The sequence below is a fragment of the Macrosteles quadrilineatus genome, unplaced genomic scaffold (genome assembly GCF_028750875.1).
Source record: "Macrosteles quadrilineatus isolate MER2022 unplaced genomic scaffold, UCM_ALF_1.0 Scaffold_8__2_contigs__length_117827958, whole genome shotgun sequence".
NCBI lineage: Eukaryota > Metazoa > Arthropoda > Insecta > Hemiptera > Cicadellidae > Macrosteles > Macrosteles quadrilineatus.
This window is the reverse complement of record NW_026542601.1, coordinates 108,238,531-108,258,461: the sequence shown is the minus strand read 5'-3', so window position 1 is coordinate 108,258,461 and position 19,931 is coordinate 108,238,531. Positions and strand designations below refer to the sequence as shown.

Below are 19,931 nucleotides of genomic sequence, written 5' to 3'. Positions count from 1 at the left end.
ATATTGATAGTACTGTACAATGTAAATGTACAGAGTCAAGTGTATGATGAACATACTATACTAATAAACTAATAATTCTGGTTTTTATATAAAAGTAATTGAAATATATTCATAATGATTTTTTCACCTAGGATGCTAGGCAAACCCAGGACCTCAGGGACTAACCAGAACAGCTAGCTCCCCCCGATACTGTTGATAGTCATGTGGGCAAGTTGGGCATGGGCCTATATAAAACTTTAGGGGCTAAAATAAGCAAAGAGACACATAAATAAATGTTAAAATAAAATAGACAGTCCTAGCTCATTACATGTACATTTCCGCTCCAACATGAGAGAGGTAAAAGCGTACGGTTGTCACTTAAGCTTGTATCATTTGTATCTTACATCTCTGTGGAGCAGCACACTCTGAAAGAAACTATTTAAAATCTACTTGAATAGAAAATTTGTCCCAATTCAATTCCATAGTCGATCCATAAAGATGATAAACCTATGTGGGGTAGAACAGAGTAATCAATGGTATATCAGATTACAACATACAGAACTAACAGAATAGCTGCATAGCACCCACAGCTATTTAACTCCCTGTATTGAGATAAAATCCAGCCAGAACTTTCGCGCCTAAACTAATGTACAATGCATTTCGAGGTCGGTCGCCACTCGGTAGTCGGTAGTATTGTCTGTCAAAACAAAATCAAAAAGAAACTAAAGAAAAAGAACCAAAACAAACAGACGACGAGGACGAGGACGAGACGAATACGAATACAACAACTTACTATGAAAATCGTACTGATTTCTTTTGGTTTGTGTTTCTATTTCTATTAAGGTATTCTTTTTGGGAAAAGGAAAAGGTATGTAATAACTAAAATAAAAATAAATGTATTTAGAGTTCTTTAAGTGATCAATTTCTCAATGAATCTTACGGCGACTTCTTTTCTAAGTGAAAACATAGCTAGATTGTATTTTACTCCAGTCCTATGATGCTAAATTTAGTCTAGTCTAGTCTAAGCCTATCTCACACAGAATAATAACTTACTAGTGTCCCTGTTGCTCGAATTCGAGCAATTGCTAATTATTAAAGGCGTTATTTTAAAACGAATAACAGTCATAATTTCTGATGACTTTAAAAAATTCAACTCAAAGATTTTGGAAATACTCATGATGCAGGTAGGCCTACATAACATATTAATATAATCACAATTTCTTGTAAATATCTTATCACTTTTTTAAAAGCTGAGCTTATTTTTTAGCGTTTTCTACAAATAGCCTTACTCGTAGCCGCATTAGGTTACCCATAATAACATTATAAATATAAAAAAAACATTTCTATTTCTTCTCCTTGGTGGTGTTCTACGACTTTCCTACGGTTCCATAGTTTGCAAATGGGCTCTTTCAATGATTAATAAGAAATGCAGCACAGTGGTAATTCAGTTTTCTTTTTTAAGATATCAATTTATCCAGGCTCTCTCACCATTTTTCCATTGTAATATTTACGCCAACCCAAATTCAAATAGTAAACATTTCATTTCAACCAAGTCAGTAAATGTTTGTAGCAAACTGTTAAATTAGCAAACTTGTTAACGGTTTACAACATATGTTCTTCTTCTCACTTTTAATTTCTGACAACAGCTGGAGTTTCATAACAATTTTTGTTTCCCATGTTAATCTTATGGAGAAATACGAAACTTTAAAGGGCCCCAGGGCCTCACTCTCTAATTATTTCCCTAAAAAGAAAGTTTCCTGCACAACTTCACGCTACGCTCTTTCCAATGAGACCAAAAACATGTCAATCGGTTCAGTAGTTTCGGAGGAGTAATTGTCACAAAAATCCTGCTTGCGCATTAAATAAGTATAGATGTATACACAACTCACAAATACTCACATACCTTCCACCATGACTCAAGAAAGCAAAATAAGTCTCTTCGTTGGATAGATTATAGGCTAGGCCTAGCTCTTTCCTTGCTTAAGTGATAACATAATGACCAAAAGATTTATGCTAGGCTTTGTCAGGCTCAAGTTTGAGTATTTTAATTACATAATTATAGAAAAGTTAGTAGGCCTCCTAGCCTATTTTCCTTTTCTACCATAATGTTTCTTAACTTATAGGCCTGCCTATCATGCCTACTTTCCATCCCCCCATAATTTTTGGTTATGTGCTAAAATTAGGCCTAACTTACTTGTATGGATTCAATAAACAAATAGGCCTAGCTGTAGGCCTACAAGGTTAATTAGCCATTTTGTTCTTAGGCTAGGCCTATCTTATTAAGCTAATAACTTATCGCTTGACATTTTCTTTTACATCCATTAAAATATTTCATTCGAAATATTGTAGCCTAAGTATTGGATTGAATACTGTATGGCAAATTAAACTTTTGAATTGAACGCATTGTTTTTCATTAAAAGTGTTGTGGATGTGCTGGGAATTGAACCGGTTTTGCCATTCCTTGCTGCAAGCAATCGTTAAATTAATAAGTTAAGTGCAGAATCAGAGAGCGAATATATTTTGGAGCAGACTACAAGCTCAAAATCGTTACGGCACAAAATACTGTAGCCTATGCCCGACTATCTCATGTTCAAGTCACTGAAAAGCAGTGCTTGATTTGTAAAATATGAGTTTCCGAAACTGTTACTTAACCAATGTGATTAGTAAGTTACCTAATTACCGTATGCCAAAATTGTTATCTATCCGAAACGTCCCCTCTGCCCCCTTAGGTCACTGAACTTAGTTACATCATCTGGTAGACACCTTTATAAGTTAACTTTGTCTGTTTGTTTCAGCCCAGGGGACATTCATTTTCCTTCTCTGGCAATTAACTGAAGATTATTGAAAATGGTGGACATAGAAAATATAAGAGAATCAGAGTATGACTCTCAACTGTTTGGTTTTACCGTAGAACATTTTATACACGCCTGTAAGTACAAAGTTACTAAATAATAGTTAACAATGTTTCTTCATAATATTGCCAAACGGCTTAATCATTTTCAAAATAAACTTATCACACACTTTTATAGAAATTTCTATATTTCGGCATTAGCCTTCTTCAGGAACAAACACAATAACAAATAGAAGTGTTTACCACTCTGAATCATATGGTTTTAGCAAAAATCCAAAATACATATAATTTATGAAGAAGTAAAAAAGAAAATGTTTTGATAGAAAGAAAGAAAAAAAATTTATATATATATGTATATATATACTATTTCAAATTTAGACCGGAAGGTGTTTTAGATTTAAGTATTAATTGATGAGCTTGCTCAAGCTGTCTTAATTTCAAGTCTGGTGCGTCTTTTGCCAATTTTCTTATTCCTTTTAATGAATAACATTGTTCAAAATTTTGAGAATGCTCTCTCGCATGAATAGCCACAGGTTTTTGTTTATCAGGATGGTTTACATCATATCTGTGGCCATTCATACGAACTCTTAGAGCATTGGTGGTTTTGCCAATGTAGTCTTTAGGACAATTTTTGCATGAAATTTGGTAAATTACATTAGTAGACTCACAGGTGATGTTACTATTTATGTTATAACATCTTTTTGTTTGCCTGCTTGTGAAAGTTTTTGATGGGATGATTAATTTGCAAGTGGCACATCGTGGTTTGTTGCATTGATTACAGCCCGAAGGTTTTGCTGATGGTTGGAAAGTGGGAGGTAGTTTGGGTTTTGAAAGAATGTCTTTTAAGTTAGGAGCTTTTTTGTATATTAGTCTTGGGGGTTTGGAAAACAAATTATGGGTCAGAGGTGAATTTGAAAGAATATTATGTGCCACTCTTAAAACATTATTAACTTTGTAAAGGCCAGGAAAGTATTGGGTGATGAATTTTGGATCTTTTTTGAAATTATCTGTGTTAGGATTTTTTGAGCTTTTTATTTGACTGTCTATTAAATTTTTAGGATAACCTCTTCTGTTAAGTGAATTGCTGAGTTTTTCAATATAATTTTGGTAATCACGATTTTCAGAACAAAGGTTTTTTGCTCGTATTGATAGGCTTTTTGGTATGGATTTTTTAATGTGTGCAGGATGACAGCTTGAGTAAGCTAAGTAATCCATTGTATTCGTATCCTTTACATGGATTTTGGATTTTAACATACCATCTCTAACAAAAACGTCAACATCCAAAAAAGTAACAATATCTTTTGAGAAGTTCCAGGTAAATTTAAGGATTGAGAATTGATTTAGATTTTCAAGGAAAGTTTGCAGGTTTTCTAGTCCATGTTCCCAAACCATGAAAATGTCATCAATAAACCTATACCAAATTGAAGGTTTCAACATTTGTGAATTTAGAAAAAGTTCTTCAACATGCCCAACAAATAAGTTTGCAAAAGAAGGTGCCATACGTGTGCCCATAGCTGTCCCTTTCACTTGAAGGTAATTTTGATCAAGGAATTTAAAATTGTTCATGGTTAAAACAAAATGAATTAAGTTTATAATAAAATTTGCACTAGGTTTGGAGTTAACTGGACGTTTTTCTAGGTATTTCTTTACAGATTTTTCTCCTTCTTCATGTGGGATGTTAGTATATAGTGAAACTACATCAATTGTCACCAATATAGTATTGTCCGTTAGTGGGGTGTTTAAGTTCTTAATTTTATTAAGGAAGTCTTTGGAGTCTCTTATATATGACGGTAAAGTTTTCACTATTGGTTGGAGGGTGTCATCAACGAATGCTGAAATCCTTTCAGTGGGTGATCCATATCCAGATACGATAGGTCTTCCAGGTGGTGGTCGAATGGGTTTGTGGACTTTAGGTAAAAGATAAAAAATTGGTGTTCTTGGATTTAGAGGGCTCAAAAGTTTTATAGTTTCTTGACTTAGGTCTTCATTTGGTCCATATTTTTGCAAAAATTTAGAAATGTCATCATTGAAAGTTAAGGTAGGGTCATTTGGGATTTTTTTGTAGAATTCAGCGTCATTCAGTTGTCTTTCTGCTTCTTTTATATAATCTTCACGATTCAAGATTACTGTACTGTTGCCTTTATCTGCTTTTACAATTATTATGGAAGAATTTTCTTTCAATGAACGTATAGCTTTTCTTTCATTTTTTGTAAGATTATCCTTTGAATGTAGTGAGGATTCAAATTTAGGATCAGAAATGTTGGAGATTACAGTATTAATGAATTGCTCTACTGGATGGTCAGGAGGAAGAGGATCAGGTTCCCAGTTTGATTTAGGTTTGAATTTATCCAAGCAATTGGGCGTTGAACAATTTGGACTGTGAATTTGGACTGTGTTTGGCTGTTGTTTAATATAATATTGTATTCTGACATTTCTAGCAAAAGAGAGACCATCTGCGACAAAATCAAAGTGATTAAACTTGGGACGTGGAGAGAAAGTGAGACCTTTATTGAGGACAGAGATTTCATCTACATTCAGAACATATTTAGATAGATTCATTACATTTCCCTCAGTTTTAATTTGTTCTTCATTTAGGTTAGGAGTACTGTTTATCTGTAGGTTGTTTACAAGTTCATTTTGGACAATGGGATGCTGAAAATTTGTTGTATTAGGTTGCTGAAAATTTTGTGTATTGGGTTGCTGAAAATTTTTGTTTGGATCTGAATTTAATAATCCTTTAAAACTGGTATTTGGGCATAGCCCAATATTGGAAGAGGAATCAAACAAGGTTTTCAATTTTTTGTTTAGATTTTCACATCTTTTAGTTTTCATTAATTGGTTTTGATCGTCAATTTTACGTTTTTCATTGATCACATCATGTTGAGGTGGTATGAGTTTATAAAGATCAATCAGTTGTTGTTCATACTCATTCTTTAGTGATTTATACTCTTCTGTTACTAGTGTTGTAAGTTCTAGACTTGTTCGTATAGAGAAATCTGTGATTTTACCTCTAACTTGAGGAGGAACACCAGTGAGAGGTATTTTAGGTCTAAGACCTTTTGGAGCAAAACCGTAGTTCAAACAAGATGTCATAAATAGTATATGACATTCAAGAGTAATAATTTTGTTAGAAAAATAAGAATATTGATTGAGAAAAAAAGATTTTGAATCAAGATTAGCCATATTTGAAAACAGAGTGATAATACAAAATAAAAAGTGTGTAAAAAGATAATTACCAAAAGGTTTCAACATTGTTTCTTCATAATATTGCCAAACGGCTTAATCATTTTCAAAATAAACTTATCACACACTTTTATAGAAATTTCTATATTTCGGCATTAGCCTTCTTCAGGAACAAACACAATAACAAATAGAAGTGTTTACCACTCTGAATCATATGGTTTTAGCAAAAATCCAAAATACATATAATTTATGAAGAAGTAAAAAAGAAAATGTTTTGATAGAAAGAAAGAAAAAAAATTTATATATATATGTATATATATACTATCTCAAATTTAGACCGGAAGGTGTTTTAGATTTAAGTATTAATTGATGAGCTTGCTCAAGCTGTCTTAATTTCAAGTCTGGTGCGTCTTTTGCCAATTTTCTTATTCCTTTTAATGAATAACATTGTTCAAAATTTTGAGAATGCTCTCTCGCATGAATAGCCACAGGTTTTTGTTTATCAGGATGGTTTACATCATATCTGTGGCCATTCATACGAACTCTTAGAGCATTGGTGGTTTTGCCAATGTAGTCTTTAGGACAATTTTTGCATGAAATTTGGTAAATTACATTAGTAGACTCACAGGTGATGTTACTATTTATGTTATAACATCTTTTTGTTTGCCTGCTTGTGAAAGTTTTTGATGGGATGATTAATTTGCAAGTGGCACATCGTGGTTTGTTGCATTGATTACAGCCCGAAGGTTTTGCTGATGGTTGGAAAGTGGGAGGTAGTTTGGGTTTTGAAAGAATGTCTTTTAAGTTAGGAGCTTTTTTGTATATTAGTCTTGGGGGTTTGGAAAACAAATTATGGGTCAGAGGTGAATTTGAAAGAATATTATGTGCCACTCTTAAAACATTATTAACTTTGTAAAGGCCAGGAAAGTATTGGGTGATGAATTTTGGATCTTTTTTGAAATTATCTGTGTTAGGATTTTTTGAGCTTTTTATTTGACTGTCTATTAAATTTTTAGGATAACCTCTTCTGTTAAGTGAATTGCTGAGTTTTTCAATATAATTTTGGTAATCACGATTTTCAGAACAAAGGTTTTTTGCTCGTATTGATAGGCTTTTTGGTATGGATTTTTTAATGTGTGCAGGATGACAGCTTGAGTAAGCTAAGTAATCCATTGTATTCGTATCCTTTACATGGATTTTGGATTTTAACATACCATCTCTAACAAAAACGTCAACATCCAAAAAAGTAACAATATCTTTTGAGAAGTTCCAGGTAAATTTAAGGATTGAGAATTGATTTAGATTTTCAAGGAAAGTTTGCAGGTTTTCTAGTCCATGTTCCCAAACCATGAAAATGTCATCAATAAACCTATACCAAATTGAAGGTTTCAACATTTGTGAATTTAGAAAAAGTTCTTCAACATGCCCAACAAATAAGTTTGCAAAAGAAGGTGCCATACGTGTGCCCATAGCTGTCCCTTTCACTTGAAGGTAATTTTGATCAAGGAATTTAAAATTGTTCATGGTTAAAACAAAATGAATTAAGTTTATAATAAAATTTGCACTAGGTTTGGAGTTAACTGGACGTTTTTCTAGGTATTTCTTTACAGATTTTTCTCCTTCTTCATGTGGGATGTTAGTATATAGTGAAACTACATCAATTGTCACCAATATAGTATTGTCCGTTAGTGGGGTGTTTAAGTTCTTAATTTTATTAAGGAAGTCTTTGGAGTCTCTTATATATGACGGTAAAGTTTTCACTATTGGTTGGAGGGTGTCATCAACGAATGCTGAAATCCTTTCAGTGGGTGATCCATATCCAGATACGATAGGTCTTCCAGGTGGTGGTCGAATGGGTTTGTGGACTTTAGGTAAAAGATAAAAAATTGGTGTTCTTGGATTTAGAGGGCTCAAAAGTTTTATAGTTTCTTGACTTAGGTCTTCATTTGGTCCATATTTTTGCAAAAATTTAGAAATGTCATCATTGAAAGTTAAGGTAGGGTCATTTGGGATTTTTTTGTAGAATTCAGCGTCATTCAGTTGTCTTTCTGCTTCTTTTATATAATCTTCACGATTCAAGATTACTGTACTGTTGCCTTTATCTGCTTTTACAATTATTATGGAAGAATTTTCTTTCAATGAACGTATAGCTTTTCTTTCATTTTTTGTAAGATTATCCTTTGAATGTAGTGAGGATTCAAATTTAGGATCAGAAATGTTGGAGATTACAGTATTAATGAATTGCTCTACTGGATGGTCAGGAGGAAGAGGATCAGGTTCCCAGTTTGATTTAGGTTTGAATTTATCCAAGCAATTGGGCGTTGAACAATTTGGACTGTGAATTTGGACTGTGTTTGGCTGTTGTTTAATATAATATTGTATTCTGACATTTCTAGCAAAAGAGAGACCATCTGCGACAAAATCAAAGTGATTAAACTTGGGACGTGGAGAGAAAGTGAGACCTTTATTGAGGACAGAGATTTCATCTACATTCAGAACATATTTAGATAGATTCATTACATTTCCCTCAGTTTTAATTTGTTCTTCATTTAGGTTAGGAGTACTGTTTATCTGTAGGTTGTTTACAAGTTCATTTTGGACAATGGGATGCTGAAAATTTGTTGTATTAGGTTGCTGAAAATTTTGTGTATTGGGTTGCTGAAAATTTTTGTTTGGATCTGAATTTAATAATCCTTTAAAACTGGTATTTGGGCATAGCCCAATATTGGAAGAGGAATCAAACAAGGTTTTCAATTTTTTGTTTAGATTTTCACATCTTTTAGTTTTCATTAATTGGTTTTGATCGTCAATTTTACGTTTTTCATTGATCACATCATGTTGAGGTGGTATGAGTTTATAAAGATCAATCAGTTGTTGTTCATACTCATTCTTTAGTGATTTATACTCTTCTGTTACTAGTGTTGTAAGTTCTAGACTTGTTCGTATAGAGAAATCTGTGATTTTACCTCTAACTTGAGGAGGAACACCAGTGAGAGGTATTTTAGGTCTAAGACCTTTTGGAGCAAAACCGTAGTTCAAACAAGATGTCATAAATAGTATATGACATTCAAGAGTAATAATTTTGTTAGAAAAATAAGAATATTGATTGAGAAAAAAAGATTTTGAATCAAGATTAGCCATATTTGAAAACAGAGTGATAATACAAAATAAAAAGTGTGTAAAAAGATAATTACCAAAAGGTTTCAACATTGTTTCTTCATAATATTGCCAAACGGCTTAATCATTTTCAAAATAAACTTATCACACACTTTTATAGAAATTTCTATATTTCGGCATTAGCCTTCTTCAGGAACAAACACAATAACAAATAGAAGTGTTTACCACTCTGAATCATATGGTTTTAGCAAAAATCCAAAATACATATAATTTATGAAGAAGTAAAAAAGAAAATGTTTTGATAGAAAGAAAGAAAAAAAATTTATATATATATGTATATATATACTATCTCAAATTTAGACCGGAAGGTGTTTTAGATTTAAGTATTAATTGATGAGCTTGCTCAAGCTGTCTTAATTTCAAGTCTGGTGCGTCTTTTGCCAATTTTCTTATTCCTTTTAATGAATAACATTGTTCAAAATTTTGAGAATGCTCTCTCGCATGAATAGCCACAGGTTTTTGTTTATCAGGATGGTTTACATCATATCTGTGGCCATTCATACGAACTCTTAGAGCATTGGTGGTTTTGCCAATGTAGTCTTTAGGACAATTTTTGCATGAAATTTGGTAAATTACATTAGTAGACTCACAGGTGATGTTACTATTTATGTTATAACATCTTTTTGTTTGCCTGCTTGTGAAAGTTTTTGATGGGATGATTAATTTGCAAGTGGCACATCGTGGTTTGTTGCATTGATTACAGCCCGAAGGTTTTGCTGATGGTTGGAAAGTGGGAGGTAGTTTGGGTTTTGAAAGAATGTCTTTTAAGTTAGGAGCTTTTTTGTATATTAGTCTTGGGGGTTTGGAAAACAAATTATGGGTCAGAGGTGAATTTGAAAGAATATTATGTGCCACTCTTAAAACATTATTAACTTTGTAAAGGCCAGGAAAGTATTGGGTGATGAATTTTGGATCTTTTTTGAAATTATCTGTGTTAGGATTTTTTGAGCTTTTTATTTGACTGTCTATTAAATTTTTAGGATAACCTCTTCTGAACCTCTTCTAACCTCTTCTAGTGAATTGCTGAGTTTTTCAATATAATTTTGGTAATCACGATTTTCAGAACAAAGGTTTTTTGCTCGTATTGATAGGCTTTTTGGTATGGATTTTTTAATGTGTGCAGGATGACAGCTTGAGTAAGCTAAGTAATCCATTGTATTCGTATCCTTTACATGGATTTTGGATTTTAACATACCATCTCTAACAAAAACGTCAACATCCAAAAAAGTAACAATATCTTTTGAGAAGTTCCAGGTAAATTTAAGGATTGAGAATTGATTTAGATTTTCAAGGAAAGTTTGCAGGTTTTCTAGTCCATGTTCCCAAACCATGAAAATGTCATCAATAAACCTATACCAAATTGAAGGTTTCAACATTTGTGAATTTAGAAAAAGTTCTTCAACATGCCCAACAAATAAGTTTGCAAAAGAAGGTGCCATACGTGTGCCCATAGCTGTCCCTTTCACTTGAAGGTAATTTTGATCAAGGAATTTAAAATTGTTCATGGTTAAAACAAAATGAATTAAGTTTATAATAAAATTTGCACTAGGTTTGGAGTTAACTGGACGTTTTTCTAGGTATTTCTTTACAGATTTTTCTCCTTCTTCATGTGGGATGTTAGTATATAGTGAAACTACATCAATTGTCACCAATATAGTATTGTCCGTTAGTGGGGTGTTTAAGTTCTTAATTTTATTAAGGAAGTCTTTGGAGTCTCTTATATATGACGGTAAAGTTTTCACTATTGGTTGGAGGGTGTCATCAACGAATGCTGAAATCCTTTCAGTGGGTGATCCATATCCAGATACGATAGGTCTTCCAGGTGGTGGTCGAATGGGTTTGTGGACTTTAGGTAAAAGATAAAAAATTGGTGTTCTTGGATTTAGAGGGCTCAAAAGTTTTATAGTTTCTTGACTTAGGTCTTCATTTGGTCCATATTTTTGCAAAAATTTAGAAATGTCATCATTGAAAGTTAAGGTAGGGTCATTTGGGATTTTTTTGTAGAATTCAGCGTCATTCAGTTGTCTTTCTGCTTCTTTTATATAATCTTCACGATTCAAGATTACTGTACTGTTGCCTTTATCTGCTTTTACAATTATTATGGAAGAATTTTCTTTCAATGAACGTATAGCTTTTCTTTCATTTTTTGTAAGATTATCCTTTGAATGTAGTGAGGATTCAAATTTAGGATCAGAAATGTTGGAGATTACAGTATTAATGAATTGCTCTACTGGATGGTCAGGAGGAAGAGGATCAGGTTCCCAGTTTGATTTAGGTTTGAATTTATCCAAGCAATTGGGCGTTGAACAATTTGGACTGTGAATTTGGACTGTGTTTGGCTGTTGTTTAATATAATATTGTATTCTGACATTTCTCATTTAATCACTAGTTTAATCACTAGTCCCAAGTTTAATCACTTTGATTTTGTCGCAGATGGTCTCTCTTTTGCTAGAAATGTCAGAATACAATATTATATTAAACAACAGCCAAACACAGTCCAAATTCACAGTCCAAATTGTTCAACGCCCAATTGCTTGGATAAATTCAAACCTAAATCAAACTGGGAACCTGATCCTCTTCCTCCTGACCATCCAGTAGAGCAATTCATTAATACTGTAATCTCCAACATTTCTGATCCTAAATTTGAATCCTCACTACATTCAAAGGATAATCTTACAAAAAATGAAAGAAAAGCTATACGTTCATTGAAAGAAAATTCTTCCATAATAATTGTAAAAGCAGATAAAGGCAACAGTACAGTAATCTTGAATCGTGAAGATTATATAAAAGAAGCAGAAAGACAACTGAATGACGCTGAATTCTACAAAAAAATCCCAAATGACCCTACCTTAACTTTCAATGATGACATTTCTAAATTTTTGCAAAAATATGGACCAAATGAAGACCTAAGTCAAGAAACTATAAAACTTTTGAGCCCTCTAAATCCAAGAACACCAATTTTTTATCTTTTACCTAAAGTCCACAAACCCATTCGACCACCACCTGGAAGACCTATCGTATCTGGATATGGATCACCCACTGAAAGGATTTCAGCATTCGTTGATGACACCCTCCAACCAATAGTGAAAACTTTACCGTCATATATAAGAGACTCCAAAGACTTCCTTAATAAAATTAAGAACTTAAACACCCCACTAACGGACAATACTATATTGGTGACAATTGATGTAGTTTCACTATATACTAACATCCCACATGAAGAAGGAGAAAAATCTGTAAAGAAATACCTAGAAAAACGTCCAGTTAACTCCAAACCTAGTGCAAATTTTATTATAAACTTAATTCATTTTGTTTTAACCATGAACAATTTTAAATTCCTTGATCAAAATTACCTTCAAGTGAAAGGGACAGCTATGGGCACACGTATGGCACCTTCTTTTGCAAACTTATTTGTTGGGCATGTTGAAGAACTTTTTCTAAATTCACAAATGTTGAAACCTTCAATTTGGTATAGGTTTATTGATGACATTTTCATGGTTTGGGAACATGGACTAGAAAACCTGCAAACTTTCCTTGAAAATCTAAATCAATTCTCAATCCTTAAATTTACCTGGAACTTCTCAAAAGATATTGTTACTTTTTTGGATGTTGACGTTTTTGTTAGAGATGGTATGTTAAAATCCAAAATCCATGTAAAGGATACGAATACAATGGATTACTTAGCTTACTCAAGCTGTCATCCTGCACACATTAAAAAATCCATACCAAAAAGCCTATCAATACGAGCAAAAAACCTTTGTTCTGAAAATCGTGATTACCAAAATTATATTGAAAAACTCAGCAATTCACTTAACAGAAGAGGTTATCCTAAAAATTTAATAGACAGTCAAATAAAAAGCTCAAAAAATCCTAACACAGATAATTTCAAAAAAGATCCAAAATTCATCACCCAATACTTTCCTGGCCTTTACAAAGTTAATAATGTTTTAAGAGTGGCACATAATATTCTTTCAAATTCACCTCTGACCCATAATTTGTTTTCCAAACCCCCAAGACTAATATACAAAAAAGCTCCTAACTTAAAAGACATTCTTTCAAAACCCAAACTACCTCCCACTTTCCAACCATCAGCAAAACCTTCGGGCTGTAATCAATGCAACAAACCACGATGTGCCACTTGCAAATTAATCATCCCATCAAAAACTTTCACAAGCAGGCAAACAAAAAGATGTTATAACATAAATAGTAACATCACCTGTGAGTCTACTAATGTAATTTACCAAATTTCATGCAAAAATTGTCCTAAAGACTACATTGGCAAAACCACCAATGCTCTAAGAGTTCGTATGAATGGCCACAGATATGATGTAAACCATCCTGATAAACAAAAACCTGTGGCTATTCATGCGAGAGAGCATTCTCAAAATTTTGAACAATGTTATTCATTAAAAGGAATAAGAAAATTGGCAAAAGACGCACCAGACTTGAAATTAAGACAGCTTGAGCAAGCTCATCAATTAATACTTAAATCTAAAACACCTTCCGGTCTAAATTTGAGATAGTATATATATACATATATATATAAATTTTTTTTCTTTCTTTCTATCAAAACATTTTCTTTTTTACTTCTTCATAAATTATATGTATTTTGGATTTTTGCTAAAACCATATGATTCAGAGTGGTAAACACTTCTATTTGTTATTGTGTTTGTTCCTGAAGAAGGCTAATGCCGAAATATAGAAATTTCTATAAAAGTGTGTGATAAGTTTATTTTGAAAATAAATAATAGTTAAGTTACTAAATAAATTGGACAAGGCTAGGTAGGTACCTTAAAATTCTGATTATAAACAATGTAATTATTTATGATCTAGGTAATACTTTAAATGTAAATGAGGCAAAAATGAGGACTCTTTTCTTACCATTACAGAAACGGTTCTCTAGATGTCATAGCCTGTAGGATAGGGTGGGGTAGAAAGTTCCAAAGGTGACCAGCTATCACTGCGAATGATCTATTACAAACAGTTGTCAGTACTTTGGTATTATCCAGAGGCCACTCTTATACACCACGCTGCGGCGGTTATGTTAGGTTGGGTTATCATAAATATGTTTGTAGAACTTTCCTTGTTTCGTTATGATTAAAAAGATACCAGGTATCCCCTCCAAGTAGGCCCAGGTTAGGTCTTTGACCGGAGCATGCGCATCACCTGTGACCGCCTGTTTCTAGGGTATTTGGAGAAAGTATGATTCATCTGGTATCGTTCAATTCATAAAGAAACGAGGAAAGTCCTACAAACATATTCATGATAACTCAGCCTAACATAACCGCCGCAGGGCGCTGTATACCTACTTGGCAGAGTTTAGCAGCGGCGACGCATTCAACTCAATCCTCGCCGACATCGCTGCCTTCTGGGAGGCTGAATTCATAGGCCGCTAATCGTAATCATGTCAAATTTGTTGCCAGACAGTAAGTCAATTAAATTATGTTCTTTCCAATTCTGTAGTTATTTTTGGTCTCCGGTTAATAAAATACCTCTAAAATAAGTGGCCTCAGGATAATACCTAAGTACCCAGTTGTCTTATATGGGGCGTAAGTTTGGGAAGCGAGCTGGTCTAGTGGAGAGCCAGGGACTTTGGTCCCTAAGGTCCCGAGTTTAAACTCCGCCAAATCACCAATGGATTTGATCTAAGCTATAATGCCTCAACCTCTAGGCCTAGCCAGAAGAAATGTGAAAACAATCTAGAGCTTGTGCCTAACGTAAAAAAAAAACAGGACAAAAAAATGGGGCATAACTTAGAGGATGACAAGTCATTGTGAAATCTTTTACTTTTTTGGTTTAAAAAACAAAAAAAGACAAAGTTAGATCTGTGAAGTAATGTCTTCAACTAAACCAAAACTTTCAGTTTTAGACTCAAATTATGTTTAAAATGATGTTTCCAGTCAAGATGCTTGTTCATGAAGAGGTTGAACGCCTCACTAGTGCAATGGCATCAAGCTTGAAGAAAAAATGCCCTGAAGATGACATTGCAGAAAGAGCACTGATTGAAGGAATCAAGAATAACCTGGTCAAACAGTATATGAACAATGCCGAATCATCTCTCGGTATGCTAAAAGTAAGTAGAAAAACAAAAGAGGATGTAGAACTAAAACATTTTTGGCGTATGTTTAACAACTACTTGTGACTTGATTCCATAGCTTTTTTTACAGTAGGTAGTTATGGTACCTAAAGAGTGATGCCTGGCGACTTAGATCTAGAAGAACTATGACAAATGTAACAATAATTCTTATTACCCTCTGCTCTTGTAGAGTCATTTAAGAGATATTCACATTTATTTTGTATCAGCCCGTAATCTCCATCTTTCAACTTCTAGTCTCTAAAGCCTCGTCCACACATGGCGATTTGTCTGCGGAAACATTGTCGGCCGACTGTCAGCTGTAGTGTTGCCATTTGTCTCCAGCGAAGTCTCCAGTAAGTCGGCTGACTGTCTTCCGGCTGTTGGCAGACAAATTTCGGTGTTTCTGGAGACAAAATACAGTGTTTTCTGTTTCCCATTCAAATGGGAAACACGGAGACAAGATACAAGACTTTTGTGTCAAGTCTGCATGTGTGTACGTGTCTGGAGACGGGAGACTGGATACAAGCCGAAGGTGTTCAACATTCAGCCCATTTAGTTGGACTGCAAAGCGGTAATATTACAATTTTTGGGCGGTTTTAACAGAGCTGGATTGAGTTTATTGAAAGTTTTTGAATCAGTTTCAATAATTTATATTATTATATGAAATTTTATTGAATTGAAGTGTGAAATCTTAGGCTTTAGGTGTGTTCCAGCCTAGCAAAACTTCAAAATCTTTAGAAGTCAACCTCGTGAAGTTCCTATATCCTTCACCTAATCTGAAGGTCTGATAGAAGATTGTGACCATAGTACGGACCTTGCTCGCGAAAATGTTGGGTCCATCGTTGTCTATTCCTAGGTTTATTAGCCCCATGTTTAAGAAATATGAAGCCCGCAGAGGATATAATTACGTTCTCCATGGTCGCCATACCAACAAACATAGAAACACTGGCTGGCTAGTGTGGACGCAAAACACATCGAAAACTTGTATCCGAAACTGTGTTGAGATACTGTCCGCTGACTGTTGGCGCACAGTCGGCCGACTCAGTAATGTAAGGACTAGGCTTAATGAAGATCCTCATCCAGTTCATCTACCAATCTCTTTTAGTTCTAGTTTTAGTATATTAAGCTTGTAGAGATCACCAGCAGTGGGTTAGGCTGATGGATGACTTTGTTTAACTGGCTCTAACTTCCTCGGTTGTATTTTCCAAAGGTGAACATTGAGCTAAAATATACCTTTGAATAATCTAACAATTGTAAATGAAACACCAATTACGATAAAACACTACAATTGACTCTTCCTCGTTCGGATCTGTTTGGCTCCTACAACCACTAGTGTATCATATGACACACTCAACACCAAACAACCATCACTTTGTCTGTTTAGCCACATGAACAAGTATTAAGCTATTTGTCAAATTATGTTTGGTACAGTGTATCATGTTTTTTTCTACCTGTGTCCCATTATTTGTTTGATACAATTCTGTTGTTTTCCATATTTAATACTTATGACTTTGAAATATATTCATCCTTTTTTTCTGATGGTTCAGACTTTTTTGTTCCAGTCCCAACCTATCTGGACAAGAGATCCACAGAAATGTTTAATGGTTATCAAGACTCTTTAGTAGTTCTGATAAGTAACTCTAAAAACTGCATTTGATATGAATTGCGTTTAGTTAAGAGTCAATTGCAGGCCCAGTTGAGAGAGCTGTTGCACATTCCCCCGCATGTGTTACTCCCTGAAGACGAAACGCAGAGGATACAGTACACGTCTGAGGAGGAAAAAGAAATGGACAATCTTTTGGAGGACTTGTTCCAGCGACTAAAGAGGGTAAACTTTGTTAGGGTAAATTGAGGGTAAATTTTAGTAAACTTTGTAGTGATAAAATAAAAAAAAAATTAGCAGTAGATTTAAAAGATAAAAAAGTTGTATTTTGCCATGTTTTATAAAAGTAGGTATGTTTTACCATGGATAAAACATACTCCTTTGTGTTTTGTTTACAATTTGTTTCTTGTTATTTCAGTAATTTAAAACCTCATTTTAACAAAATAAACGATATAATCATAAACAATAACTGGTCTTCTAGTTATATAACCAAATAGTAAATCACAAATCCTGAAAATAACCCTAAAATAATAGAAAAATTATTTATTTCAAATTTCAACCACATCTTCAATTCGATATTTTAACCGATACTGTCCTGTTCTATGTTAAATGAGGTATAACAATCGATAATAAAACGAATTTTGATATTTTTGACCTGAATTACTTGTTTTGGCCGTACTGAAAATTTTGCATCGCCACCAAGAGGTCCTTTACGCTTTCCACATCATATATATGTTCTAATAATTGGTATCCGTAACTCAGCTATGTTCCCATATTCCAGGCAAAAGCTTTTAAAGTTGAACTTCTGCAAGAAATGAAAATGCTGCAAGATGTGCTGCCTGATCTTAACAGACGAGTAGAAGAACTGGAAACTCTTGCAGCCACACATCAGAAAAAAGAAGAAGATCTGCGATCGTTGGTGCCTACCCTTGGAGAAGTGATTAACAAAACTCAAACGATATCTCAACTTGGCAATGATTTCATAAATTTTCTTTAGAGTAAATGATAAATTTAGAGTATGTGAGCCTTAGAATAAATTTTTGACTATAATATCTAGACGATATGTGTAATTAAATTGTATCTCAATGTCTGTCTCTCCTATTAATAAACCTTTGCATTGTTTGTAAATCATTTTGTGGTCATTGTTAAATGTCACCCTTGTGCTTTTTATAGTGACACTAGCTTGTACCCGCGTCTTTGCCTGTGGTGGTATAACCATCATACAGCGTAAGAAATAAAAACAGACAAACTTTCACATTTTTTAATATTTACAAGATCTAATGCCATTTCAAGGAGAGAACGTATCATCCCTTATTATAAGCAGAAACGTTATATAATGTGTTATAACCAAGGCATTGCCAAGATTTTTTAACAAGGAAAGGAAGTGTTTAGTTTTACTTTTTAAATAGTGTAATTAATTTTGTATTACAGTAGTATGATTTGTGTTTTTTTGCACATTGATAATGGAAGGCCCTAAAGATCAATTTACACTTTCAGTGTATTATTTCCACGTAAAATATCAAATATTATTTAAAAATGGTAAGAGGTTATCAATTTTGATCACTTTCTATACTCAAGTCAGACCTAATTGGTAAATTACAAACACATTTACTGTAATTAATTTAGTTTAAAACATGAAATATTTTGGGAATTTTATACTTAAGCCTCAGCTACACTATACATTGTTTTTGAAAATACCCCCGCCGCAGCAAACCTGCAGACTAAGCGAATTTCTACTTGTCTGATTACATTATTACTAAAATATTTCCATGAATAAGACATATTTATTCCCAATTTAAATAACATTAGATTTAACGAGTGCTTAGGTTTGCTGCTACGGGGAAGGTAAAAAGTGTTTTTTGACCATTCCTCAATAGTATAGGATGAAATAAATAAATTTGCCAAATTTTATCAACATATATCCATAAACAAGTAAATTCCCTATATGGGTAATTCGTTAAAAAGTACAAAAGTAACTGAGGTTTTTGGACAGAGGTATGGACAATACAAGTGGCTTAAGGCTTTAGAAAGTCACCCCATCGTGGAAGATCTCCATGCTTTCTTGGGGTATGGACCCAGTAGCCCTCCAATTGACAAGGTCCTAGAAGCTCCACTGTGTACTACCACAGATGTTTTCTGTGGTACTACTATGGCCTTTGCCAAACTGCCGGCCTTGTTAACTTCGTACCCACGAATGTTGGAAGAACCTACCTATTTTAAGTTTTCTTTACAAATTGTATGAACAATACAGCAAGTATTATGTTCTTTGTGTGAATATATTAAATCTATTTAATATATTCTGTTAATACATAACCAAACCCTTTTAACTGTAAATAATCAGATGTTGTTGATTATTATATCAGATGATGTTTGTAGATTTGTTGATTCCCATAATCCTAAAAATTTAGAATCTCTCAATAAGAGCAAAACCTGTGCCTCCCTCTGCTCTTTTTGAAAAATACTGTCAAATTAAAGTACCGGTATTTACAGTTTACCTTAATTGATATATTTACATATTCTTCCAAATTGTAAACATTGAAAATTTGGAAGCACATGGGGCATGGATCTTAGCCAGCATATTCTGTGACTAGCTCCCAGATGTTCTTTTTTTGTTCTATAACTACACACTACAATGACAGGGTGGGGAGTTGGCTGTGCCACGGCCACCTTTAACTGCGGCCGTGTTAATCCCATAAAGGTCAAGTACCCCTGACACCCAGAGATCACCTTTTAAACCCATCTTTGGGACTTCACCTTGGGTGTAAAGTTTTCTCTCACTGGTTAAACTGTAGTTCTTTGTATCTCGTGACTGACGGTAATGCTGGTTTTATGATAATTCATGAGCTTTGTATGGCTATTATTTTGTACGCAATTTAAGAAATGATTAAGGTTGGACTGTTCATGGAATACAATAATTATGTCTACACGACCGTGGGAAATGTTTAGAATTTGCCGCGATCGCGGAAGACGATAATGATATCTATACGGCCACGGGAGACGATAATGATGTCAACACGGCTACGAGGGATTATCAGAGGTTTACCGCAATCGCATGTAAATAC

At 33.8% G+C, this 19,931-nt stretch overlaps 1 protein-coding gene across 1 annotated transcript; it reads left to right on the top strand.

Moving 5' to 3' along the window:
* Positions 1-735: 735 nt before the first annotated feature.
* Positions 736-17,972, top strand: LOC128999720 (protein MIS12 homolog). Its single transcript, XM_054426369.1, has 5 exons — positions 736-847; positions 2,775-2,908; positions 15,091-15,263; positions 16,957-17,094; positions 17,651-17,972. Exons 2-5 carry the CDS (start codon positions 2,827-2,829, stop codon positions 17,864-17,866), a joined length of 609 nt encoding a protein of 202 aa, XP_054282344.1. The 5' UTR covers positions 736-847; positions 2,775-2,826; the 3' UTR covers positions 17,867-17,972.
* The last annotated feature ends 1,959 nt before the right edge of the window (positions 17,973-19,931 follow it).

Bases quoted from the DNA above. Each gene is read 5' to 3' on its own strand.
- LOC128999720 (XM_054426369.1), top strand. From the start codon at position 2,827: ATGGTGGACATAGAAAATATAAGAGAATCAGAGTATGACTCTCAACTG. The intron at 2,909-15,090 runs GTAAGTACAAAG...TGATGTTTCCAG, and splicing joins AGAACATTTTATACACGCCT to TCAAGATGCTTGTTCATGAA. The intron at 17,095-17,650 runs GTAAACTTTGTT...CCCATATTCCAG, and splicing joins TGTTCCAGCGACTAAAGAGG to GCAAAAGCTTTTAAAGTTGA.